Source organism: Ciconia boyciana, chromosome 3, assembly GCF_034638445.1.
Source record: "Ciconia boyciana chromosome 3, ASM3463844v1, whole genome shotgun sequence".
Classification (NCBI taxonomy): Eukaryota; Metazoa; Chordata; class Aves; order Ciconiiformes; family Ciconiidae; genus Ciconia; species Ciconia boyciana.
In genome coordinates this window covers 37725608-37742563 of record NC_132936.1, presented here as the reverse complement: position 1 = coordinate 37742563, position 16956 = coordinate 37725608, and the positions used below count along the sequence as shown (strand labels likewise).

General features: G+C 40.8%; 1 protein-coding gene across 1 annotated transcript in view; it reads right to left on the bottom strand.

Moving 5' to 3' along the window:
* SH3BGRL2 (SH3 domain binding glutamate rich protein like 2) overlaps positions 1-16956 on the bottom strand; it is a 47577-nt gene that overhangs the window by 11394 nt on the left and 19227 nt on the right. The window contains exon 2 of the mRNA XM_072855892.1: positions 11236-11421. Coding sequence (XP_072711993.1) covers positions 11236-11421 — 186 coding nt within the window. The remainder of the gene's footprint in view (positions 1-11235; positions 11422-16956) is intronic.

The following is a 16956-nucleotide window of genomic DNA, read 5'->3' as shown; positions in this document are numbered from 1 at the left end:
AAACTGTTGGTCCTTGGGAATTCTCTTCTCCTTAGAAATCCCACTTCCAGGGTAGCTTCTCCAACGGCAACTGCCAAGTTCACAAAGCTCAACTTGGCTACAGCAGCAGCTGTATCCCAGCTGTGATGCGGAGACCTTAAGTGTGTTTTATTCCTGGTGCTGGGAAACCAGATCACTGTAGTGATGCGATTACAGACACTGCCATAATTAATTTGGCTCAGCATTTTGTTAAGCAGGTACACTGAGGCTTGTTTAAATAAATACTGTCACTGCTGGGAGAAACTATTTACTGCACACCAGAGTTAAAATTGGCAGTACTGCAGTTCAGCATAAACAATTATTTGTGCTTCAAGGAACATAACACTAGTGTGATGGCATTGGGTCAAAGTAAAACATTAACACAAAGTAGACTGCATTTACAATTAGCAATTATACAGACACTGTCTATCCATTACTGCAACTGAGATTAGGAGAACATTATATCTAATGAAGTTTCAAAGACAGTAACTGTGAATAAAATTCCTCCCAGTAAGTTTCTTTAAAATAGCAAGCTGTCTTTGTTGCTGTTTGCCTTTAGTTTGCAACAACAGAAAGAGCAAGCTTGTTACACATCTCAGACAAATCCTTATTGCTTACCACACCAAGAAGCAGAAAGACAAGGAACCTGCCCAAACGTAGCTTGCACTACTTTTTATACAGATTTTTTAAAATGCACTAATTATTGGACAGCACTTAAAAGATAAGTCTATTGGCATGCTGTTTGAATTTGTTTCTCTTTGGCAGCAATATTTTAATATATGATTATAATCTCTTCATTCTTATAAGAGAGGCAAGGTAATTGCTCTTACAAGTAATAATGGGGAGCTCCTAACTTAAATGCATTGAATCAGCACTCTGCTACTGACTGAGTTAATACTGTATGCCATTGAGAATGAACTGTTAGCATCCTTCCTGAAAAGAGCAGTCCACTTCTCTAGGACAGATGACATTCATTTACTGATCTGATTAGGATTACAATGGAAAGCTCTTACTCAGCACAACTCTCCTTGGAGAACGAGCGTGTGTGAGTCTTTTTTAATATTATATAAACACACAAAAATAAGATCTTGTCTGCACAACACAGGACAGTCTAAACATGACAGTTTTCAATTAGCTAACCTTCTGATAAGATCTCTGCACAGGATTTTTAAAGAGCTTATACAATTGAGTCTACAAAGCAACCTGTTACTCCTCTTGTAAGGGCCAGATGTTTATTTCAGTAATCTCTTGTTGTAGGCTTCCAAAAACAAAGGCTTTAATAAAAGGGAGGCAGATGTCAGCTACAGCTCTATTGTTTGAACAGTACATGACAAACTCAGGCTGATGTGATGTTTGCCATTCATTCAGCAACCATGACAGGGTACACAGACATCAACTCTCTAAGAACTGATATCCCTCACTCTCTAAGACAGGGAGTCAAAGTGCAGAAGGGCTTCCCCCATCCAAGCACTGAAGACCTCAAACTGTCATAGTGCCCACCTGGGGCAGGGGAATATTCAGGGGGAGTTAGTGGCAGAATCAGTAAGTACTATGGATGATAACAGGTCCCACCTCCCCCTTTTGTGCACCTTAGAGCTCATATTATTTTACAAGTTGTTTGGATATGAATTTTGTCAAATGAGACCATGACAGGAGTTTGAGAGAGGGAGGGACTGAAATGTCAGGGAGTTAACTGTGTTAGTCATCCTTTTACATGAAATCATGGCTAAGAGACAAAAATTGACTGTGCTACACAGAAGCTCTGCATGCACATGTTTTAACTTCAACATGTTTAAGGTACCTGTAACTTTACAAGGGACATGACAACCACGTGTTGGTTGTTTTTTCTTTGAGAACATTTTACTCATATCAATATTAGGTGACATCTCAGAGCACTAAGTGAGATATGGATTTCCACTTTTTTATTTTAGGAATTGGACACCGGCAGAATCATTTTTCAACCTTTCCTTTGTTTTCGGTGGTTCCTTCAGAGAAGAACAGAAACGTGAATCTACTAAAGAAAGAAGAAAGCCACACTAATTGTAATGGCACTGCAATGTATTAACAGCATTTTTACTTATAAATGGATTATAACTTTGCTGTGTCTTCAAAGTGTGTCTTAGAACTTAATCATATTAGCACGACTACGAGTGAAAGTGAGGTGCACTAAATTTCTTATTTCATCTTGCATCCATATCCTGTGCAATACTGTGTGCCCTCAAAGTATTACTGTCACCTAGTAAGCTTTCCTTTCCTTTCCTCAGTATATTTTAATAGAACAGGCCCTTTATAAAAGACTTTAACCAAAGTAGTCATGATGCCTTCAAGAATAAACCCCTTCTCCCTAAGAAAGTATGGCACTACAGGAAGTTTCCATCCCATGCAAAGGAGAATTAGGATCCCAAACAAAATTGTTAGTAGCTTCTGTCACACTTACTGATTATCCATAAGTTCTGCAGAACATCAATGTAATAAATATGAAAACCTAAAAGAAAAAAAATTGTGGTATTTTCTGCTATCTCCTGTAAAGGTGACAATTCTAATTTTATATTGGTCACCTTTAAATGTTTTAAAATACATAAACACCCTCTATTATTATAGTTAGGAAACAGTGTCTGAAAAGAGAGCAAGTTATCTCCAGAGATGTATCAAATCTTTGACAGCTATTATCTTTATGTGGTGGGATAGTTTACAAGAAAGTACCTGTTACTTAACCTTGAAACAGCTATTCATGAAGTTTAGAAAGCAGAGAGGAAAGAGTCCAAATAAAAACTGCGGCGCTCAACAGGAATGTACTCTCTCTGCTACAGGGTGAACAGCAGCACTAAGACATTACTGATATCAGTTCTAACAGCCCTGGGGAAGATAAAATTATTGGATTATTTTATTTTTACTGAGTTGTGGAGTTTCTGTTTTTCAAGCTCTAACACTGGAAAGGCTGGCTACTCTACACTTTGCCTCTCATACCATGCTTCCTTTTACTGAGTATGTATCACACAGAACTAAGGCTCTTTGCCTCATGACGCAGAAAAGTAGTGAAGTGGACAGCAAAAGCATAGGTATAGCCTGTAAGTTACAACCATACAGACCTTGTGGATGGTCTGAACAGTATCTTATCAACATGCAGAAGACCCATGGGCAGGGGTTGCTTTCCAAAGCCAGCTTTGCCTTCTATATTCCTTGCTTGAGAAAAGGGCTTAATCAGGAAGATAAACAGTGCTGTGTCACTGGCCCCAAGACACTCATGTTCAGCCTAGGGTCTGTGGACACCCGTGAGTCACAAACTACTCCAATGCAACTGCAAAAGGTAATTAAGAACGATTTCAAACAAACAGCTTAAACTGGCCATACAGGAAACTCTACCTCTGATGGAAAAAATAATTATTCAGGAAAGTTTCATCATCATCATCAATCATTAACAGCTGTTATATGATCTCTGAGCAATTCACACTAACTTTCATTTAGCGAGATTATCCCTCTTCTAAAGACAGACCCAGACCACCAAGATGCTAAGTGAGTCAGGTAAGACATCTCCAAGGGTGCAGGAAACTGAATGTAGACTTGCTGAATACCAAATTAGCCTCACAACTGCCCTAGCTCCTGAAGTAAACACACGACAGCAGGCATGCTAAGGTGAATTCTGCCACATTGCTTGAGGATCTAGAGAGACAGAGTTCAAGCTGTAGGCAAGCTGTATCTGTAGGCACAAGAATAATGACAAACTCCCCAACGACAAACCAGGGCAGAAACTCTGAGGTGGCCTCTAGCCAGTTTTCTTAAATCCTCTCTTTCCTCTTCTTTCTCTTATCAGTCAGTAGTTACTGATTTGTCATTTGACACATATAAAAAAGGAAGAAAAAGAAATGTGTATTAATCTTCCCAGGATCTTTAAAAAAAACAGAAGAGACTGATAGTTAACAGTGCAAAGAAATCAGTGCCACAGTAATTGCCTGTGCATTGAATAGTTTGTCAAGAACACTGCACCTCTTTCAGCAGCCTATTTTATTTCTTTCTTGTCTACAGGTCTTCGCTGCTGTTTTGATGGAGTTGATACCCATATATTACATTTCAGGGAAGAACAATAAATATCACATATCCCTGTCTCTACTGCTGTGCCCACTAGGCACTCCGTCAGGACTTACCCTAACACTCTAAACCATATGAGCATGAGCAGCTCCCAAGAAAAAAAAAAAAAAAAGGAAAAAAAAAAGAGTCAGCCTGCTATGTAAATATTTTCCCTTCAGCTCAAACTCCCACCTGGAAACAGATTTCCTTTTAATTTTGGTTGGCCTAAATTTCAGGCGGTCTCACATCAGTGGCAGATTTCTGCATATAAAATTGTCACTGTTTCAAAGTGCTAACTTGCAGCTTTGTAAGGTTAAAATTAGAGTGCAGTTTCACTGGGAAGTGGAGATTTCCAATCTTCTGAAAGATCCAGGAGGCACTTCTAGTCTAAGAAGCATTGTGTATTCAATTGTGGAGATTTCAGAGAAAGCAGAAGAGAGAGGTGTAAGGCACAGGCCTAATTTCAGACATCACTTCTCCAGCATTTCTTGATTGCTGCAGCTGGCTGCAGATCCTGTTTGGATACATGTACCTATGGCTCCTTGCCTACCATGTGAAGAAGATAATAGCCCTAGCTAGGGGCTGCAAATTCCACTCCAGAAGCCACCTGTCCAAAATTTTGGCATTTCAGTGCTTGGCATCATGCTATAGTCCCTTTGTGAATCTGGCCCTAATGCACCAATCTGCAGTGATTTCTCCATCTATCTGGACTTTCCATAGTCTGCGCAAAAAAGGTAACAGTAAGTAACAAGTAAGTAAGGATAAGTTATTATTTGTTCATTCTTTTAAATAGTGTTTTTAACTTGCAGGATACTGGATAGTTAGCACTATGTTGGATCCTACCAGCAGTACTTTAGAAAAATCTGAATAACTCACATGCAAAATCACTGATGTGGCTGCGTAAAATAAATTCACAAGGGGAGACAGAGTATTTAGAAATTTTTCTGTAACCTTGAAAGCAAAGGATTTAATTAGCAAAAACTTAGAAAATAAACTACAGTCTTCATCTTCTTGTTTTTACTGGGTCCAGCTGGGATGGAGTTACCTTTCTTCACAGCAACCCCAATGCTGCTGTGTTTTGGATCTGTGACTAAAACAGCCTTGATAACACACCAATGTTTTGGCTATTGCCAAGCAGTGCTTGCACAGCATCAAGGCCTTCTCTGTTTCTCACTCTGCTCCCACCTGCTGCCCGCAGAGAGTAGGCTGGGAGTGGGCAAGAGGTTGGGAGGAGACACAGCTTGGGACAACCGATCCCCATCGGCCAAAGGGATATTCCATACTATATAACATCATGCTCATAACAAGCTAGGGAGTGTTTGTCTTCCAAGGTAGCCGTTGCTCAGAGACTGGCTGGACATTGGTCTGCTTTTTGGAGATGCTGAGTGATTGCGTTTGCATCACTTAGGGCTTTTTTCCCTTTCTTTCACTTATTAAACTGTCTTTATCTCAACTCATGAGTTCTCTTGCTTTTGCTCTTCCTGTTTTCTCCACTGTCCTGCTAGGGGAGTGGGGGAGAGCAAGCAGCTGTGTGGTTGCTGGCTGCGGTCAATCCACAACACTCCTTTTTGGCTTTTGAGCGGGGACTCAAAAAGGTTTGAGATAATGACAGATTCGATCAGAGTGTGCTAGACTGAATTTACAGCTGCTATACCTGCTTAGCTGTTACTTGGCAGGCTGTATTACTGGTCACAATGTTGACTTGCTTGTTCTTGATACTGATTTGTTTTTTCCCTCAGTTGCTCTGTTGCTTGCTCCCTTTCTTCCTGTACATCAAACTCGAGAGCTTGTTATTGGCTGTTTTTAGCTTTTGCTGTTTGCCATGTTGTTTATCACTATCTTTTGCTTTGCCTGGGAGAGCCATGATAAAAGTATTGGCCTTGAGCCTAGTCTGGTATTTGGCCCCTGCACTGCTGCCATCCCAGTACTCCGGGAACCATCTCGTAGAGACAATTAGCAATTACACCTTTCTCCTCTTCTCCTCCAGGAGCCACTTTGTGGAGGAAATGAAGAAAGGCATCTTCCTCTACTCCAGGACAGAGGTTTCCACCCTTGTTGCAATGGCCCTTCAGTTTCTTGAACACTCCTGCATAACCAGAAGGGTATATTGGTTGAGTGCAGTGAAGCTGATTTTGGCTTTCTGTAAGGTTAACCAGCCAGTTGGGAATGCCACACAGGAATGTGCCCTGAGGCAACCAGTTCCCGGTGGCAAGGTGTATGGGAGAATTTGAGCAGGTGCCTAGAGCAGTTTTCACCTCCGATGGTCTGGGACTTCACTCCTGAACAAATGTGGGATCCTGTTAAATTGGCAGACTGCTTGAAGGAAGGATGCCTTGCATATACCATAAAGACACAACTTCCAGCACTGTGTTGGGGCCTGGGGTAGGCGTATGCCTATGCTCAAAGGAGCAAGAGGGTCTCTGGATCTGAGGACACACAAACAGACACTGTGAGGGTCTCTGGATCTGAGGACATACAAATGGATACTGTGAGGGTCTTTGGATGTGAGGACATACAAATAGACATTGTGGCTAAATCAGAAACCCAACTCTCAACTACAACAGTTGTTCGTGCAGTCAAGAAGAAACAACGGAAGCATAAGTTGACCCATTTAGTAAAGGAGAAAGAAGCTCCTCCTGAGGGGGAGCAGGAGGAAGAGATCATGGACTGGCCAGAAGGCAGACATTTTGAAGCATCGCCCAAGGAGGTGACTCATGTCAAAGAAGCCCTCCTGCATAATAAATTATCAGAAAATGAAAAACAATATGCTCTATTTACTGATGGGTCCTGACATATTGTGGGAAAACATCAGAAGTGGAAGGCTGCTGTGTGGAGTCCCACAAGACAAGTCACAGAAACTGTCACAGGCAAAGGCAAATCGAGCACAATCAATTTGCAGAACTGAAAGCCATCCAGCTTGCCCTAGGCATTGCCAAAAGAGAAAAGTGGCCAGTACTCTATCTCTACACTGACTCATGGATGGCAGCAAATGCCCTGTGGGGGTGGCTACAGCTGACTAACTGGCAGCTCAGAGGTAAGCTCATCTGGGCTGCTGCATTGTAGCAAGACATAGCTGCCTGGGTAGAGAACCTCGCTGTAAAAGTACATTATGTAGATACTCACACACCCAAGAGCCGTGCCACCAAAAAGCATGGAAATAAGGAGCAGGTAGACCAGGCTGCCAGAACTGACATGGCTAAGGTGGACTTGGACTGGGAACATAAGGGTGAGCTATTCATAGCTCAGTGGGCCCATGACACATCAGGACACCTAGGAAGAGATGCAATGTATAGACCACTTTGTGATCGAGGGTTGGACCTGACCACCGAAGCCACTGAACAGGTGCGAAATGAATGCGAAACATGAGCCATGATCAAACAAGTCAAGTGGGTAAAAGCCTCTCTGCTGTGGAGAACAGTGGTTGGGAAAGACAGTGTGGGTTGCTCCTCCCTCAGGAAAAGGCAAACCCTTTCATGGGATGCCTGTTACTCAAGGACCAGGGTGCGCTTGGTGGGTAATGCAGGAGGATGGGAAAACCTGGTGTGTACCACAAGGAAATCTAACCTTGCAGGAAAAGAATCCATGATTTGAGTTGTATGCCATAGCTGTATGTGAAAGTACCACAGCAGGAGCCACTCAGACTAACTGAGGATGAGCCTCGTAAGGAACCAAGCAAGACATAACTGATTTCAGTGCCCAACAACCCAATGCAACACACCAGCTCCTATTAAGGCTCTACTTGTTTGGGGTTTTTTATCTTTTCAAAAGCATCTCCACTTTACTTTTCTTTATGCAAAGTGTAGGAGTTCCCTCTTGGAACATGCACTAGGCACTAACATTTCCTTACTCTTACATAGCACTAACTAGAGCAAGGTAGCTGTAGTAATTTCAGATTTACGCTACTGTAAATTAGAAGAGTAGGTTCATGTATCTGATTTGTTTGAAACATAGACTCTTTTCTCACACACTTACAATGTTATAGCAATGTCACTAAGATGAAACAACAGATTGCAAAGTCATAAAAATATTTACATTATCATAGTGTCAGTGCTATGACATAGCACTGGATTATCAGTAAAATGATTTGTGTTCTTGTGTGCTCACAGCTCCTATCTTGTTCACAGGAAATAAAAATGGTTCTTGCCGACTACTTTATTTCAAAATCCATTAGCAGAACTTGTTACTGAAAAATTGGAGAGTGCATCTCAGAAGACTGAGAAAAGGACAAGACAGATTAATGATCATATTTGCGATTATATCGACTCCAAAAAATTTCAAGGTTTTGCTCACACTTCAAAACATGGAGTTTGTCTGTTGGTACCAGAAGGATCCCTCCTCCTGTGGTACAAGACATTTTGTTTTGTGAACCAGTAAGCATTGGTCATCTTTTTGTACCTTTCTCCCCCCTTACACCAGCTATCACATGTTCAGATGGCTGACACCAACCCATTTTGGATACGCACTGAAAACACTGAAGACAAACTTACTCTATACTGCAGTTACATTCTGAAAAGTGATTATTTCAAATGGTAATGTCCTAGCCAGAAAAATCTATTCTGAGATCCTACCCTTGTGCACATTTAGTTTTCTACTAAAGCAAAAATGGAGAGAGAAAAAAAAACATTAATGCTTTCACTAACACAGAAAAAACAGTATGGCTATGAACATGACATGGAGTCACAGCTCGTAGACCATATCCTTGTGAACTTCTATTGAAATAACATGAACGAAATAAAAAGTGTACCTATTTTGCTTTGCCTTGTCTAGCCCTCATACATTTAGAGGAACAGCAACAGATCTGACCACTTTGTATTATAAGTAAGTCTGTATTGTCAGTAACAATGTATAAGCCAGAATGAGTACATAGGCAGTTTCCTGGTGAGACTGTAGAACTGGCAGGCAGAAAAACAGACAGTGTTTGTTAATAGAGCAAATTGGATTAGAAATTGCCTGGACACAAATCAGGAATGATAAGCCACAATTTTCACTAACCCAACTAACTGAAAACTCAGTGGGTATTTTTTCAGTTTAAGTTATTTAATAGTGATTATTTTTTATTATTTATGTCAAGATGAACATATGAAAACATTCACTGTGGAAATGACAAAGAGAGACAAGTTGTGCAATGTCTGCTGACTTCATCTAATTGTGATATTTTAACCCCCTTTCCAGCACTGATCTCCCTTGCCTCCTGCCTAATGTTTTGCCTCCACTCTATTACCTAAGCACTTCATTAACTAATGCAGTAGGCTAACTGATGAATGTTGGAGATCCTGCACATACTTTTTCCTTCATCCTAGAAAATAGTTTCTTTCAAAGCATGTTTGCTCTTTAAATATGTTCATGCAGACAGTGATGTCTAGTAATAGGATTAACTCTGCTCAACCAAAACAGCTATCAGCTGAGCAGACAGATTAACAAGATCATCTCACATGTTGCATGACATCTTCTTCCTTGCTAATTCCAAACAGCAATTTCTAAGACTAGGTTAAAACATGCTATAAAGACAAGCTGAAAGGGTAAGAAACAACAGCTTAAAACATTGTATTTCCCAGCAAACTAAAATCACACAGAACAATGTAAATGTTGTTATTTGTAAGTGAGGGGCTGCTCCATAAGTGAGGGTCAAAAATCCCTTCCATGTCCCAGATACGTTTCTTTAACTGACATTTCTACCCAGAAGTAGGAAGATATGAGTTATACTGCTGAGGTAAACAAGTAAGGCCAATACAAAACATACTAGAGGAATGTTAAATACCTCGCTTCAAGAAGCCAGTTAGCTGCTGCATCATACCCAATCTGTTTGCTGCAGAGGATTCTAAATCACTTCTTATACGCTTCCTACATTAGGCTAACAATTGCACTGCAGTCAAGAGGCTCTCAGCAGATCTGAACACTCCATCAGCCAGAAGCAGCTTAGTTACAACACCATTGAGTCTGGCAGGGACTAAGTTAGAACCAGCTTGGATGTATCTCCACCACATCGTAGTCAGAAACTGTCCTCGTTTCGGCTGGGATAGAGTTGATTTCTCTATCCCAGCCAAAACCAGGACAGAAACCCACACAATACCCACATTTACTCTGGTCCAGCTATTATAACCACAGAGACCCTCTTCCCCATTTCATTCTCCTACTGAATTCACAGACAAACCTTACCTAATCACTTCCTGATGCAGCCAGGGTGGCACATCATACCTCCCTTTCTCCCATCAGCTAGTCCAACAGGTACCTCCAACCTGCCTCCTAAAGGATATACAAGTCACACGGTTGAAGATGCAGCAAGGCAAAGAGGGCCTAGCTGTGGTCTTTTTACAACATGTTGTTCAAAGGTGAGTAAAAGTTCTGGGAAGATTCTCCCAGACTACAACAGTGCCCAAGACTCAGAGCTGCAGCATACCATTGCTGGCTAAGCAGGAGAGTAAAACATTCATATGATGCCACTCTTAACATATCAAAGGCTACCGCTTCAGCTTGCACTAGTGGATGGAGACGTTATTGCAGCTTACACCCTCAGAGAAACCAGTCCACCCATCAATCTGTTGTCAGATTCACAGGCTCTCATGCTTAGCAGTCTTTCAGCAGAGGAAGATAAGTCTCGAGCTGCTTTGCTTTAGGGAAAAATAAAACTGTTCTACAATTCAAACAGCAAATAGTTTTCATTTATCCTAGAGACTCTGATTGCATAAGGGTTCTCTGAGCATAAATGAAATTTACAGTATGACAGCAGCAGAGACGGAGCTTAATTACAATGACAATATAACTCAATCTAGCCAATGTTCTCATTTACTGTGCCAAAGATTTCCTTCTGAATTTTTATGCTTGGACTAGACCCAAGTAGCAAGAAAACCATAAATCCCCAGCTTATAGTGGGGTTTCACAAGGGACTTTACCGTCAACAGGTTGTACATGAACCATGTGACATTAAAAATCCTTACATTTGTGGAGAGAATCCACCAGCTGAGGACAACTTTAGGATTTACAGATGAATGATCTGAATTTTCACTGTGTGATCATCACCTGCCCCTATCACCCTGAACTGTCATCATTAATTAAGGTACTACTAGAGAAAGCTCAACAGCAAGTCCCAGCTTTTTAAATGGGCAACAGGGTATACTAATGTATGATTCGTTGACAACCATAACACCTACTTACTCCACAGTACCGATCATCACTGAATATCTGTGGTGGCAGTGGATTGCCTTGCGCGGGCTGCCTATCTTCAGGAATATTTTTATACATCCATTGTCTTTTCTCCTCTGACATAGTGATATCCACTTCTTCAAACTCTATGCGATTGGCTTCCAGAAACCTCACCACATCTTGCTGCCTCTTCTTTATCTAGATGAAAGAAAGAAAAAAAAACCAATACTCAGAGCAAGTCCACCATAACCCAGACATGCTTACAAACCTAAGAACATTCCTCCTCTCCCATCCCACTTTCATGGGATGGGAAGTCACAAACTCAGGAAGACAAAGGAGAAAATATTTTTTCAGTTTTAAGTTCATAAAAGTTAAACACTGTTGTTTCTTTACAAGTTGGCAGAGGTTATACTTCCTCACCTCATTTCTAGAAGGCTGTCTCTTTAGTTCAGCTGTGGGAATTTCAGCCTTTACTCTCTAAAGACGCTTTAGAAAAAAAAAATCTGTATGGGACTTTTCAGAAGCAGGAGTTAAAAGAGGTAGCTTGTTTTCAAAGCCATTAGGGCCTACATTTTTAAAGTATACAGGCACCTAGAAATGCAAGGTAAGCAACGTGGCAAGCCCCAGAAGAATCTGCTCCGATAAGTGTTCATTGAGATAAACATGTTGGTACATCTAAAAAAAAAAAAACCACCCCAACTACACACATTTTTGTTTTCCTAGACACCTACACATCTTTTAAAAATGCAGCTTGATGGTTCCTTGAACAAAGCTTGTTGAATCTTTAATTAAGACTGTCTGTCTGCACAATACACATGCCTAAAAATAAGCATGATCTCAACTCTTGAAAATTAACTTCATTGCCAAAAAATGCATGAGGTTTGTACTAAATGTATGGGGTTTCTGCCCCTCAAGGAGATTATCATCTTTATACAAAAGCCTAACAGAGGCAGAACACTGGCAGTTTTTAGCTCATTGTAGCTAACTAAGATCAACCCTTAACAGGTAGCTGGGCTTCAAGCAGATACACTCAGGTGAAGACTACTTCTGCCTCAAATAGGACTTTATATCAAGATAGCAACCTTTGAAATGAAAGTCTGTAGGGCCAAGGAAAGCTACCTGGGCTCATTCAGCTAGGTCTGCTCTGCATTCTCTTCAGTCCATACTGTACTTTTTGCATCTACTTAATGAAATTAATTCTTTCAGAAAGGAACTATAAATTATATGCTGTATTTTTTAAAGTTATCATCCACAGCATTATTTGAAGAAAAAAATACAGCTTTAATAATTTTACAGTATTCCTGGAGTGTCAGATCCACGCAGTTGCTGACTGGCATAAAGCCCAGGTGGATGAATCATGCCTGTGGGTATCATATGACCTAGATACTATTTGGAAATCAGAGGATTTTCGAAGTGCATGTGCTAGTTGTTCTTGTCACACAACCCATTCTGTCTACCTAAATGCACCACAAAAAAACATAACTTTCAGAGGCAATACTGATGGAATCAATTTCCTTGAAATAAGAGGGTAACCATCCCAAGAAACTGCAAAGACAAAGCTCTGAAATGATTACTGTCTTTCTTAAGAAGTGGGCTGCATAGTAAGTTTGTGTCTCAGTGTCTTATTCTTTTCCCTTTTCTTACGTATACTGGTGGGCTCTTCTAGGCATATGTGAAAGGATCACTTTTTCATACAGAAGGCAGCTCCTAAAATTGTGTGCAAATAATGCATTATCAACAACAGCAAAGTTACTGTATCATCATCACTGCTGGTACCCAAGACAACATGCCTTTCACTGTCTCCCTAAAAATTGCAAAGACAAATTCTGTTGTCAATGTAGAAGTGCAAGACAAAAATATTTTCCTCTGTCTTTCACCAAAAAAAGCTGCAAAAGAGGCCCAAAAGAGACAGAGACTGAGATTTTCTTAACACGAATATTAAGTATTTGTTCAAACAGAAATGAGATGTCTATAATGATGTGTGGGAGAGGTCATTTCCTTATAGTGGAGTACTGCTAAAACCAACGTGAATTCCTTCCTGCACTGGTCTGAGCAACTAGTAAACTACATAGTGTCTGGGCCAGCCCTCCAGCCTTGAGGCCAAATATGCTGATTTTGGCTGGGATAGAGTTAATTTTCTTCACAGTAGCTAGTATGGGGCTATGTTTTGGATTTGTGCTTAAAACAGTGTTGATAACACAGGGATGTTTTCGTTATTGCTGAGCAGTGCTTACACAGAGTCCAAGGCCTTTTCTGCTTCTCACCCCACCCCACCAGCGAGTAGGCTGGGGGTGCACAAGAAGCTGGGAGGGGACACAGCTGGGACAGCTGACCCCAGCTGACCAAAGGGCTATTCCATACCATATGGCGTCATGCTCAGTATATAAAGCTGGGGGAAGAAGAAGGAAGTGGGGGGATGCTGGGAGTGATGGTGTTTGTCTTCCCAAGTGACCGTTACGCATGATGGAGCCCTGCTTTCCTGGAGATGGCTGAACACCTGCCTGCCAATGGGAAGTAATGAATGAATTCCTTGTTTTGCTTTGCTTGCGCGCGTGGATTTTGCTTTACCTATTAAACTGTCTTTATGTCAACCCACAAGTTTTCTCACTTTTACTCTTCTGATTCTCTCCCCCATCCCACTGGGGGGGAGTGAATGAGAGGCTGTGTGGTGCTTAGCTGCTGGCTGGGGTTAAACCACAACATCTGTTAAAGCTGCACCCTCTCAGAGTGGCTGCATGCAAACTGTACATGGGGTATGATCCCTGGCATGCTGTAACATCTAAATCATGGCCACGAACTGTTTGTGAGACTGTAAGTAAGCCTTGGCCAAAGCTGTCTGTGCTGGGAACCGTTCTAACAGTTTCACAGTACCAGAGTACCAGAGAGCTCCATTGCTCAGGCCCAGGCCACATACCAGTACACATGCATCTACATGTACCCATTTGCATCTGCAGTCTTCCAGTAGTCTGTACACTGGGCATAAGTTTAACTGCAACTCAGATTTAATCAGATCCCTAATATTTTACTGTTCACACCATGAGAATTCTCCCACAAACCCACATTTCCTAATCTCTCCTTTTTATTTTTATAAAACTAATTAAGATGTTGAAGTGAAATAAATTGTGGGGTGGCTTTTTTTAGCCAGAAGCCTTGCAATTCTCCACACGACATCTGCATGAGTTATCAGCTGTGGATGTGCCAGCTGCATAAATTTAAACAAAATGCCCTGAAAATTTTTAGCCAGAAAAGCAGCATCTTCTCCTCCCCCAAGTGATTTGATTCAAGTCTGTAAACTGAAACAAGAGCATTAGTTACATTAAAAATCCTATTAAATTATGCCTTGTTGTTTAAGATGGATGCTCAGAGCATCTGCCACAACAGAAGCCAGTTGATTATTCCCCAAGAAAACCACAGGACCTTTGTCTTCCTCTACAATTGGATCTGTGCCGCAGGAGTGCGTCAGCCTCACAATCCTGCCTGCAGCTCTCATCCATGGTTACTCTGAGCTATAAAAACTTCCAGCGTTCAACCACATGAAACACTGAGCAAAGACAACATGACACAAAGAGCAGTGTCAGTTCTCCCTTCCTCACTAGCCTATGCAGAGGATCTGAGCTCCTGTCAAGACCCCAGTGGCGAAAAATACATCCTCATCTGACAAACTACGGAGGTGGATACTTCAGTCCTCTTTGTGAAACTTAGCCTTGTACCTTGCTGCTTCCAAGGTTTCCAGTGTGATGCAACCAAAAGGAATCTGAAAAGAGTATTCATATAATCAGAGGTACCACGTTCAGAAAAACTTGGTTCGTGGCTATTCATACATCACTTTGAAAAATCACCTGTATTCTTACAGGATAGACTGCTTTAGCATCAAAATATTTTGGTTTTAATACGTTTCAGCACACCACAAGACACTGCCAGATACACCATCAAAATATATATCCATTCTGAAGTTTCAGAGGAAAACACATCCCCCATTTAATTTTGTATTCTATAAAGAGACTGCAGCTTCCATATTCATCCTATTTATCTCATCTCAAACAGGTATTTCAATGTCAATTTTTTTTAAATTTCCTTGTAGTCATGAAAGAGTATTTGCCATAAATACAACTAGGAACAGGCAATATCATCTCTTTTTATTAAGCAGTAACACTGACTTTGAAACAAAATCCATGTCTCTTTACATAACATGATCCTAATCTATCTTTAACATGGTGAAGAAAATTCTGATAGAGCTAATAGTCTATTATCATAATACAATGTTTGTATCCCATATTTTTAGCAGGCTGATTGTTTTCTGAACATCATTTCTGTGGGTTTGGTTTTACCATTAATCTATATTTTTATTCACAAAAGTAAGACAGGAAAAAACTCCCAGAAACATCTCAATTTTATCCCGGTATTTGGAGCTGGTCTCCTTATTAGGATTAAAAAGCAGAAAAATAGGATGTCCATTTTGACATACAGGACTGCTAAAATGAGCTAATCACTTGTTCAGTAGCCCGATTTACAAAAAAAGTCTATCTATCTCAGCTAAAGTATCCCGGCTTTCTCCCCTAGTTTTCAATTCTTTATACTGATTTGCAACAGGTAACAGGAAGATACACTTTCAGACTGCTTTGGAGAAATACTTCAAAGACATCCTCAGGGCAGGCCAGATGGGACCACTGGGATTATCTGTTCTGACCTTCAGCATCCCTGAATTAATTCCTCTTAGGAGTAAAAAGTTCCTTTGGATTTTTTCCCCCTAAGCTCCATTCTTGAACTGATAATAACAGAGAATCTGCCAGCCTTTGTAAATTGTTCCCATAGTTAATTAACTGCCTTCACTTAAAATATTCACTTGCTTCTGTTCAGAATTCACCTCACTTCCAGCTTTCAGCCACTTTACTTTTTATATCTTTGGCTAGACTGAAAACTTTTCTGTTATAAGATTTCTGTTTCCCATACAACTAATGTGGTGGGGGAAACATATCTCCCAGCTAACCTGAACAGTCATCTCTGGTAAAAAGATAAATCCTGTCACTTATTTAACAGCAGAATAAGGATGTTACCATCCTAAATCATGTCCAGACTGGACGAGAAGTTTAGCAAAATCAGACCACAGCCTCTATCCAAAATGCCCTGGAAGCTTCTCATAACTTCCAACAGGTCACAATTTCCTTCTTTTTTTCCCTCTCTATGCTTCCTGAACCTGTTTTCAGAAGATCTTCTGTACTAGAAAGGCTTGCCTACTGACAGCTGCCAAATCAGAGGAGGATATCATGTGGTCTTTCCAATACTAAATGGTAGCAGTATTTCATTATTGTATACTATTCTAACCAAGATATTCAATACACTGCAAAAATCTCACTAGTCCAGGATTTATCTAACCCAGATACGGTAAGTGAATATTACTTCTACTATACTACAGGCAAGATGACTCAAGTAGCAGTATTAATAGAAACTGTGAAATAGCCATGATTAAAGAGAACTTCTCTGCCTTATTTCATTAGCCCAGTTAATATAAATGGGACAAAGCAGACACGTTCTCAGTTTCAAATCTCTTCACGATGTCAGCAGGCATGTCGCTGAGTGTCTGGTGCCCATAAAGTGGATGCAGGAGGTTGGTCTTCTGTTCTGGACTCTAACCCCCACCTTCTGGAGATAAGGCATTCCCTGGGCTTCAGTCCTCCTCCCTGCAAGTGGAGATAATGACAGCAGGTACCATTCAGTGCATTGGCTGGTGAGTGA